Here is an 11,485-nt window from a genome sequence, read left to right as displayed (position 1 = left end):
TCACCTGGTCATCTTATTGATGATATCTGCTTGTCACTGCACCATATCTCTTTGAATATGGGTAGTATTTTTTACACGATTATTGACTGACGGATTTAGACGCAGGCAGAGATTTATAGCTGGGACTTTAGAAATCAGCTAATCCTATCTCTATCCTAGCGGGAGTATTAATCCAAGAAAGGAGGAATGTGAAAAGTTTGGTCTAGAGGAAAAAAATACTGGATTTGGGTTCTAACTGTAGTCATCCGATATTAAATACTGGATTTTTACTGGATGACTATGGAAACATTATTTAAATAAACTGCACAGAACTCCTTTGAAGTACTTTAAAGCTCTATAGAAATGAGAATCATTTTTGATTTAGGGGGTAAAATGTTATTTATTTTTAACTTTGGCGCCCTGGGAAACAGTCTCCTTTCAAGAAAGCTTATTTTAGCCATCCAAAGAGCACCTGGGTGGGGGTGGGGCCGGACAAGAAGACTTGGTACTGAAGGAAAGAAGACTCCTAATTCTTAAACCTCCAGTTTCCAAAGAGCCCCAGTAAAACTCGGTTATGGGGTTCGCGAAAACCCGGATTAGAGGAATTAAGGGATGCTACAAAAGAAGGCGGGCAGAAGAACAGAAGCAGGCTCCATAGTCAGGCATGCGCACTGGCCCTGGACTCTAGCCGGAAATACTCCTGAGACTTTCCCGCCCGCCCCCTCCCCACTCCGGGCTAAACCTGAATCGGACGCTCGGGACGCCAGCGTCAACGTCCCAAAGGGAGGAGGGCGAAGACTCCATCCGCCATGTTGGATACCGCAGATTCGCCATAACCTCGCCAGCTCTTTTTAAAAAAAAAATAAAATTGGAAAACAAGTCAACAGCGGAGAGTCCAGCCTTCCCAGTCGTCACGGAAGGGACCTGACACTATTTTTTTTCCTCCAAGGGGGCGTTGCCATGGAGACGCAGGCCGCCGGTAAGGCGAAGTGGGGACGGGAAGGGGGAAGTTGTGAGTGGGGGTGGGGCTCCCGGGAATCCGTTTGGAATGTAGCGTTGGGAAGAAGTGCTGAGGCCGTCGCGGTGGCGGATGGATTCATTGTCGCGCGCCGTCCTGATGAGGCGAGAGGATGGGGCGAGTGGTGGTGGGGAGGACTCGTGAATGTAGTGCCGTCTAGGGAGTGAGGCGTCAGTCGTAACGGATCATTCCGGATTACTTAAAAAAAGTAGTGCACTCGGTCTGTGGCTGGACAGGGAGGGAGTGAAACCAGGGGGTTTCCATGGAAATGAGGTGGGGCAGTTCTTGCCATTTGGGGCAACACGTGCTTTTCTTGGACCTATTAGGCTGGGGCAGGAGGAACCTTGGTTGCGGTGAAAATACCGGGTGTAGACCCCCGCGGGGAAGCTGGAGGGATGCAGGGCTTCTAGGGCGGTTTCCGAAACTCCCATGTGAAGTGAAGATTTGTGTATCCATTTTTTTTTTTTTTTGAGTGGAAGAGGTAGTAGAGAAGTTAACTATTTAATAAAATTTAGACCAAGAAAGTGAAAATAAAACACATTGAAACCAGATTTTTTTTCTTTTGTTATTTTGTTTTATATCCGTGTGCTTTTGTTTTTAAGGAATACATTTCTGGATAATAGTAACACTATAGTGATTATATGTTGCCCTTTAGTTTACTTTATTGCCGAAAAGTGTTACTTTCTATGTTGGCATCATGAAGACGAGAGTTGAAATCAAGTCTTCCCCACTTGATAGTTGTATTTCCCTGGACAAGTCAATTTCCATCAACCTCAGTTTTTTCGTCTGTAAAATGGGCATGGTGGTAATAGAACAGTTATTAGCCCACATTGACATAATTTGTGAAGTGCTTTGCAAACCTTTAAAAAAGGTCACACAGCTTGTTTACCAAGGGTTTTCCCCACGGTAGATGGGACTGGAGTCTCCACTCCTGTGATTAGAGGGTGCAAGCTCTGTCATTGTCATTTCACAGGTGAGGAAACTGAGGCCTAGGGGAAAGTGGTTCCTGACTGAATCTAACAATTTACCTGCTGTTCTATATCTGGTGACTTTTGAATGCAGTTTAAATTCAGGGACTAATTACTTGATGAGATTAAAAAAAAACTGAATTTCCTTAACTCTTAAGTTCTCTCCTTAAAAAAAGAAGCTGGCCCTAGTTCCCTTCTATACCACAACAGTGCCTTCCCTTATATGAATAGAGTTGTTTGCATGATGTGCTCCCCATTATGTGAGCTCCTTGAGGACAGGGACCTTATTTTTGCCTTTTCTTTGTATCCCCATCATGTCATACAGTGCCAGGAACACATTAATTAACTGCTTAAATGCCTGTTTAGAGGGACATGTTTGGGTCCTAAGAATGGGAATCTCTCAGGAATAGCCGAGGCCCAAGCTACAGGCGCACTGGTAGGGGATTCAGAGATGACTAAGACATCATAGCTCTACCTTTTAGAGATGGAGTGCCATTCCCCCCACCTTTCACCCCTCCCCCACTTCCCTTCCCCACCTGGGAGGGAGAAAGCACTCTCATTAGGCTGCTGGGTTAGGGGATTCAGGATGTGAAAAAATATCATCAGGCGCAGTGGAGAGGGAGAAGGGAGCAGCTCCACCCAAGTTCCTCTGCCTTTCTGAAAGTAAGGGACTGGGATGGAGGTGGGTAGAGAGGTGGGGGGGGGGGGGGGGAGAGGGAGGATGGCTGAATGCCCACAGAGAGCACTCATGCTTGCCCACCTTTGGCACCCATGCCACAGGTTCACCATCTCAGTGATAGCTTTTATTTATATAATAGTTTAAGGTTTGCAAAATGTCTTACAAATATTATTTAAACCTTGCAACCATCCTGGGAGGCAAGTGCTATCATTATCCTCATTTTAGGGATAGGGAAACAGAGGCAGACAGATCACATTAAGTAACTTGCCCTGGCTCACATTTTTAGATTTGAACTTAAATCTTATTTCCAGGTGCCACCTGACTGCCTCCTCCTAATTTTTGCCCCTATATCTATTGAGTTTTGGTGTTAGAAGACCAGAATTCAAAGTGCACTTACTAGTGTGCTTCATTCACTGTGCCTCAATTTTCTCACCTGCAAAATTGATACTTTTTACTATTCAACTCACTGTAACTTTGTGAAGAAAGTGCTTTGTAATCTTTAAAGTAATATGGAAATGCAAGTTTTTATTACAATGTAGTTAGACTGCTGAGATCCAGATAATGCCTAGTATTATTATGTTGTGTAAGGTTTCTTAATGTGTTAGCTTTCTTAAGAGATGTACAAATTGCTCTGGGCTGATTTCTTTCTCCAGACTTACGGATTTCTTCAAGTCTTAGCTAAAAATCCCTCTTTCTACTGGAAACTTTCCCTATCTCCCTCAATGATAATGCCTTCCTACTGTTGATTATCTCTAGTTTGCCACTTATAGTTTATTTTAATGTATCATAGGTTGTTTCCATATCATCTTCCCCCTTTAGACTGGGGAGCTCCTTGGGAGCAGGAAATGTGACCTATAATTCTTTAGATCCTCTGAATTTAAAATAGTGACTAGCACATGGTAGGCATTTAATAAATAATAAATACGGTTTACTGACTGACTTCTGACTGTGAGGTATGAGAAGAAAATTCAAAACAAATGTGATAGGCATATACTTGTAAGAAAATAGAATCATAGTATGTTAGATATTAGCTATCTTCTACTCTAAACCAAGATGAAGTGACTTGCCCAAGACCACACAGCTAATTAGTGGCAGAGCCATGAATAGAACTCACATCTTTTTTTTTTTTTTTTTTTTAACTCTTACCTTCTGTCTTGGAGTCAATACTATGTATTGACTCCAAAGCAGAAGAGTGGTAAGGGTAGGCAATGGGGGTTAAGTGACTTGCCCAGGGTCACACAGCTGGGAAGTGTCTGAGGCCAGATTTGAACCTAGGACCTCCTATCTCTAGGCCTAGCTCTCAATCCACTGAGGTACCCAGCTGCCCCTCACATCTTTTTAAAATGAGGGTTCTTCATTTAGGGTCAATGAATTAAAAAAATATTTTGATAACTTTTTTAGTATAATTAGTCTTTTTTTTTAGTAACCAATATATTTTATATATTTAAAAGCATTATTCTGAGAAGGGGTCCATAGAATTCACCAGACTGTCAAAGGAATCCATGCCACAAAAAAGTTTACTAACTACTGTTATAGTGTTACTTCCAGGATATCATATCACTTCCCAAGATTCTTGAAGCTATAGAATCTCAGACATGACAGTAACCTTCAAAGTCATCTATTCAAACCTTTATCTGAGTAGTTATTACCTCTATAATATAATATAATGAATATAATATAATATTGAAGATATCCGGTATTAAGGAACTCAACATTATCCTAGGAATCAGAATCCATTTTTTGTATATCTTGAAACCCGGAGGAAGATTTATCTATTTTTTGCTTCCACCTCCCCACTTCCAAAGGGAAAAAGAAATTTCCTGCAAACTTTATTTCAGTCAAATCAAGGGAAGGTTTACCTTTATGTAATAATTAAAAATGGGTTTGACAAATATAAGAATTTAAAAAATTGTGGTCACTGTTTATAAAATTAACTCTTTTTTTATTTTTATTTTTTAGGTGTTTTTTAAAAAATAATTTTTATTTTTTAGAAAAGTTATCATGGTTACATGATTCATGTTCTTACTTCCCTCCCTTTCCCCCATAGCTGATGCGCATTTCCACTGGTTTTAACATGTTTCATTGATCAAGATATTTCCAAATTGTTGATAGTTGCATTGGTGTGGTAGTTTCAGTCTATATCCCCAATCATGTCCACCTCAACCCATGTATTCAAGCAGTTGCTTTTCTTCTGTGTTTCCACTTCTGTATTCTTCCTCTGAATATGGGTAGCGTCCCTCAGAATTGTTATAGATCATTGCATTGCTGCTTATAAAATTAAGTCTTAAGTCACGAGACTGTTAACAGCTTTAGGAGCTTTATTACAGCAGGGTAGAGATAGTAAAGAGGGAAATGTAAGAAGGTGATAGCCTACCACTCTAAGTCTGCTCCAAAGAAATCTAGCTCATTCCCTGACAAAGTTCCAGAGAGAGTCTCAGCCTCCAAAGCAGAAGTCCTCCAATGCAGATACACTAATGCAGAGGTCCTCCCTCAGCAAGAGCCACCAACACAGCAGAAGCAGAAGCTCCTCAGCAAGAGCCACTAGCTCAGAAGAAGCAGAAGAAGCCCTCCCTCAGCAAGAGCCATTAGCACAGCAGAAGCAGGAGTTCCCAGCAAGAGCTGCTAGCGTACCAGAAGCAGAAGAAGTGATGAAGAATGCTCTCTGCTGGCTTTTATAAGCAGTTTTCTCTGTGTCACTTCCTGTCTCTCTGGTTCCTCCTTCCTTTCATTGTGGGCTTGTCTATCACATCTCAGGAATCAAAGTCTCTCAATTTGCCTAGCACTGCCCAGGGGTCAGTGTCTGTAGATCCACTTCCATTGTTCTGAGGATGTGAACTCTTATCAGAAGGATTCATACCTTTTGACTGATTAAGTTAAAAGAGTGGAGCACTCCAAGTACTTGATTAAGTTAAGATAAAAAAAAATTCCCTTTCGCATTTACAGGGTAAATCCATTCAAATCACATTTAATAAGCCAAATACTGAGATGCACATGATGGAGTCGGATCCTATAAGGGGTAAAAAGGGGTTTTGGTTGGGTGAATATTAAACGGTTTGATCTGAGGGAATTGAATAATTATCAATCCCCAATTAAAGAATAACCTCAAGTCAAAATGACTTTTATGGAAGTTTATTTACAAATGAAAAGAGGAAGAGAAAATAAGAAAATCAGAAAGGGAATAGGATAGGATAAGTAATCTAACACATTAAGTAATTTGCTCTGACCTCCTTAGTTTAACCTAGGCAGATCTAATTAGTCCTTAATTGAAGGGGGATCAGCATTGAGCCCAAGGCCAGAGGGCTGGAGTTGAATGAAGCAGAAACTTCTCTTCTGAGAGAGCAGTTCCTTTAGAGAAGTCCAGGAAGATTTAGTCTTTACACTCACCATGTATAATTCCAAGGGAGAGATTAACAGCAGCCTCACTTAGTCCAAGTTCTCAGCCAGAGCTTCTTTAGGTCCAAGACACAAACAAGAAGAGCTACAGGAAGTTGTCACTCTCTTTTATAGGGACTTCTTTTGCATCACTTTCTGTGTCTTCCTCTTAGTTTATGTGTCCAATCACAACAGATGCTTTTCTTAGGACTGCCCAGGAAGCAGTCAGTAAATTCTAGAGTCACTCACTCTAGATCTCCCAACTTGTGAATTAAGTGGGGATGTTCTCACCTTTGGGCAGGGCAGATTTAATTTCATTATCACAGTCCTCTCCACATAATGCATCTCTACCTTTAATGAGCTTAAGCAAAGAGGCAGGACAGATGAAATTGTACAATAAGTAAAGAATTTTTAGTTAGCATAGAAGACAGAAAAATATGCACAGGAATGATAAGAGCTGTTGAATTTAAAACTAGTATGAATCTTAAAGATCTTGATAATAATAATTAGCAGTTATTTAGTGCTTTGAGGTGGAGGTGATCTATAGTGGATAGGGAGCTTTGTTTAAGACCTGATTTCAGGTGGTACCTTTGAAATACATTAGCTGAGTGACTCTGGGCAAGTCAGAATCAGTGGTCTAGTTCATCTTTTAAATTATAGGTATAGAGAAATTAATTGCTGTGAGATTTTTACATTAATGAAATCATAGGGCTAGACCAGTGATGGGCAAACTATGGCCCATGGCCAGATGTGGCCCCCTGAAATGTTCTATCCAGCCATGTGACATTATTCCTAATCTAATGAATACAATGAGTAGGATATTATACAATGAAACTTCGAAAGAGTTGCCTTAGAAACAGACTAACAGACGAGCCTTTCCTTTGGCCCCCTCTTTAAAAAGTTTGCCCATCACTGGGCTAGACAAAAAAAAAAATGAAAAAGTACCTTAAAGTTTTCAAAATACTTTATATTTATTATTTCAGTTGAGCTTCATACTAATCCTGAATTAGATATGACCGATATCCTCATTTTACAGATTAGAAAACTGAGACTCAGTAAGGTTACTTTTTACAAAGGACCATAGCTAGTATGTATGTGTCAGGAGGGAGGATTTAAATTGAAGTCTACATGACTTCAGGTACAACCTGGACTCCTTTGGACTCCATTACTTCTCTTACTATCTAGTTTAGCTTCATATTGTATATTTCTTAACAGCTCAGTTCTATTCTTATGCTATCAGTATATGACACAGTATAGATATATACAGTGAGAACCCTTATTATGTTTCTGGTGAATAAACTACCTGGGAAGGTTCCAAGATAGAGAGACCTATCTTATGTGGAATTCTACCCTAAGGCACTTTGGATGTTCAGAACTTTGGTGTAATTATCACACAGGTTATTTATCTGTTGAAGAAGATTTACTTTATATTTATATTTTGTGACCTTCTCAATTGCCCATGGAAAGATTTTTTTTCTCTTTTCTGTAAGCAAGTATTTATACCTACTATATGTCAGCTATGTGCCAAGTACTTGGGATAGAAAGACAAATACAACAATTGCTAACCTCTAAAAGAATATAAAAAATTTTTTTTTGAGTTATACATGTAATATCCATAATTTCCATAATATAAATTTTTTAAGTGAATAATCTTATGGAGCCCAAACCTCAAAACATATACCCAAATAAACAAGTGATAAATCATATGTTTTCATCTGCATTTCTAATCCAAAATTTCTTTCTTTAGAGATGGATAACATTCTTTTTATAAGTCCTCAGAATTGTTCTGGATCATTGTATTGTTGTTAGTAGTAAAGTCTATCACATTTGACCATTCCACAATATTGCAGTTACTGTGTATAATGTTCTCCTGGTTCTGGTTATTTCACTTTATATAAGTTCACATAGTTCTTTCTGAAATCAACCTGTTCATCATTCCTTCTAGCACAACAGTATGACATCACTATCCTGCATCACAATTTTTTCAGTCACTCCCCAATTGAGGAACATCCCTTTAGTTTCCAATTCTTTGCCACTACAAAAAGAGCAGCTATAAATATTTTTGTATAAAAAAGTACTTTCCCATTTTTAAAATCTCTTTGGGATACAGACCCAGTAGTGGTACTACTAGATCAAAAAGTATGCATTCTTTTGTATCCCTTTGGGCATAATTCTAAATTGCCCTCCAAAATGATTGGATCAGTTTGCACTCCACCAGCAATGCATTAGTGTCTCAATTTTGGCACATTCCCTCCCACATTTATCTTTTACTGTCATATTGACCACTCTGATAGGTGTGAGGTGGTACCTTAGAGTTGCTTTAATTTGCATTTCTCTAATCGAGGAATTTAGAACATTTTTTCACATGATTATTGATAGCTTTGATTTCTTCATCTGAAAACTGCCTATTCATATCCTTTAATCATTTATCAATTGGGGAATAACTTGGATTTTTATAAATTTGACTTAGTTCTTTATACATTTGAGAAGTAAGACCTTTATCAGAGAAATTCGCTATAAAATTTTTTCCCCAGTTTGTTATTTCCCTTCTAATTTTGGTTGCATTGGCTTTGTTTATATGAAAACTTTTAAATTTAATGTAATAAAATTATTAATTTATATCTTGTAATGTCTCTTATCTCTTGATCATAAATTCTTCCCTTCTCCATAGATCTGACAGGTAAACTTTCCTATGTTCCCCTAATTTATTTATAATTTCACTCTTTATCTTTAAATCATATACCCATTTTGACTGTATCTTGCTACAGGGTGAGATATTTATTGAAACCTAATTTTTTGCCATACTGTTTTCCAATTTTCCCAGCAGTTTCTGTCAGATAGTGTATTCTTATCCCTAAAGCTGGGATCTTTGGGTTTATCAAACACTAGACTGTTGAGGTCATTAAGCCTAGTCTATTCCATTGATCTACCCTTCTATTTCTTAGCTAGTACCAGATTGTTTCTATGATTACAATTTTATAGGACAGTTTAAGATTTGGTACTGCTGGACCACCATCCTTCACATTTTTTTTCATTCGTTTCCTTAATATTTTTGACCTTTTTTTCCTAGATGAAATTTTTTTATTATTTTTTCTAATTCTATAAAATAGTTTTTTGGTAGTTTGATTGGTATGTCACTGAGTAGGCAAATTAATTTATGTAGGATTGTCATTTTTATTATGCTAGCTCAGCCTGCCCATGAGCAATCAATGTTTTTCTAGTTGTTTAGATTTAATTTTATTTTTGTGTAAAGTGTTCTGTAATTGTGTTTGTATAATTCCTACATTTGTCTTGGCAAATAGATTCTCAAGTATTTTATATTGTCTAGAGAGATTTTAAGTGGAGTTAATATTTCTAACTCTTGCTGCTGAGTTTTGTTGGATATATATATAGAAATGCTAATGATTTATGTGGGTTTATTTTGTATCCTGAAACTTTGCCAAAGTTATTAATTATTTCAACTAGTTTTTTAGTTGATTTTCTAGGATTCTCTGAGTATACCATCATATCATTCAGAAAGAGTGATAGTTTAGTTTCCTTATTGCCTACTTTAATTCCTTTAATTTATTATTCTTCTCTAATTGCTAAAGCTAGCATTTCTAATGCAATATTAAATAATAGTGGTGATAATGGGCATCCTTGCTTCATTCCTGATCTTATTGGGAAGACTTCTAACTTATCTCCATTGCAGATAATACTTGCTGATGGTTTTAAATAAACACTACTTATTATTTTAAGGAAAGGCCCCTTTATTCCTATACTTTCTAGTGTTTTCAATAGGAAGGGGTGTTGCCTTTTGTCAAAGGCTTTTTCTGCATCTATTGAGATAATCATGTGATTTCTATTAGTATGATAATTGATATGGTCAATTATGCTGATGGTTTTCCTAATATTAACCCAGCCTTGCATTCCTGGTATAAATCCCTCCTGGTCATAGTGAATAATTCTTGTGATACATTGCTATAGTCTCTTTGCTAGTATTTTATTTAAGATTCATTAAGGAAATTGGTCTGTAACTTTCTTTCTTTTTTTTAATCTTCTTGACATAGGTATTAGCACCATATCTGTGTCATGAAAAGAATTTGGTAGGACTCCTCCTTTGCTTATTTTGCAATATAGTTTGTATAGTAATTGTTCTTTAAATTTTGATAGAATTCAGTTGTGAATCCATCTTGCCCTAGGGATTTTTTTCTTGGGGAGTTCATGGATGGTTTGCTCAATTTTTTTTTTTTTGAGATGGGATTATTTAAGTATTGTATTTCCTCTTTGGTAACCTAGGCAATTTATATTTTTGTAAATATTCATCCATTTCATCTAGATTATCTGATTTATTGTCATATAATTGGGTATAATAACTCCTAATAATTGCTTAATTTTCTCTTCACTAAAGGTGAAATTACCCTTTTCATTTTTGATACTGGTAATTGATTTGCTTCTTTCTTTTTTTTTTTTCGATTAAATTAACCAATGTTCCCTTGTTTTTTCATAGAACCTTCTTCAAGTCTTTATCTATCTATCTATCTATCTATCTATCTATCTATCTATTTTGATAGTTCTTTTACTTTCAATTTGATTAATTTCTCCTTTTCTGTTAAAGTCCAGTCATTTCTTCAGGAATGCCTGGAAATATTCTGTTATATTAAATGATCATGCTTTCCTCTGAATGAATATAGTCAGTTTTGATGGGCAGGTGATTCTTGGTTGTAAACCCAGTTCCCTTGCCTTCTGGGATATCATATTTCAAGCTTTCTAGTCCTTCAGTGTGGAATCTGCCAGATCCTGTGTAATTCTGACTGGGGCTTCATGATACTTGAATTGTTTCTTTTTGGCTGCTTACAGTATTTTCTCCTCGGCCTGAGAGCTCTTAACTTGGCTAATAACATTCCTGAGAGTTGTGATTTGGGGATTTATTGCAGGAGGTGACCTGTGGGTTCTTTCAATTTCTATTTTACCTTTTTGTTCAAGTATATCAGGGCAGTTTTCTTGGACAATTTCTTGTAATATGATGGTTAGCCTTTTTTTTTTTCTGGGTCATTTGTTTTTTCAATGAGATATTTCATATTTTCTTTTATTTTTTCATTCTTTTGACTTTGTCTTATTGTTTCTTGATGACATATGAAGTCATTAGCTTCTATTTGCCCAGTTCTAATTTTTAAAGACTGAATTTCTTCCATGAGCTTTTGATCTTCCTTTTCCATTTGGTCCATTATATATTTCATGGAACTCTTTCTTCATTGGATTTTTGTGCTTCTTTTTCCTAGTTGACCAGTTTTTCTTTTTAAACTGTTATTTTCTGTTTGCATTACTTTCATTTCTTTTTCCCATTTCCTTCCTATTTTCTTTTGACCTGTCATATTTGATTTTTTGAATTCCTTTTTGAGTTCTTCTAGCACTTGAGATTAATTTCCATTTTCCTTTGAAGTTTTGCATGTGATTGCTTGGATCTCACTATCCCCTGTTGATTCTGTG

At 37.1% G+C, this 11,485-nt stretch overlaps 1 protein-coding gene across 1 annotated transcript in view; it reads left to right on the top strand.

The window, feature by feature from the left end:
• The first annotated feature begins 691 nt into the window (after positions 1–691).
• The window catches only part of ZFAT (zinc finger and AT-hook domain containing), a 315,315-nt gene continuing 304,521 nt past the window's right edge, over positions 692–11,485 (top strand). Inside the window, exon 1 of the mRNA XM_044669247.1 lies at positions 692–958. Within this exon, the coding sequence (XP_044525182.1) occupies positions 940–958 (19 nt within the window). The 5' untranslated portion in view covers positions 692–939. The remainder of the gene's footprint in view (positions 959–11,485) is intronic.

Source organism: Gracilinanus agilis, chromosome 1 (genome assembly GCF_016433145.1).
Source record: "Gracilinanus agilis isolate LMUSP501 chromosome 1, AgileGrace, whole genome shotgun sequence".
Taxonomy (NCBI): domain Eukaryota; kingdom Metazoa; phylum Chordata; class Mammalia; order Didelphimorphia; family Didelphidae; genus Gracilinanus; species Gracilinanus agilis.
Note: the sequence above shows the minus strand (reverse complement) of the source record. Positions and strands in the feature narration are given on the sequence as shown.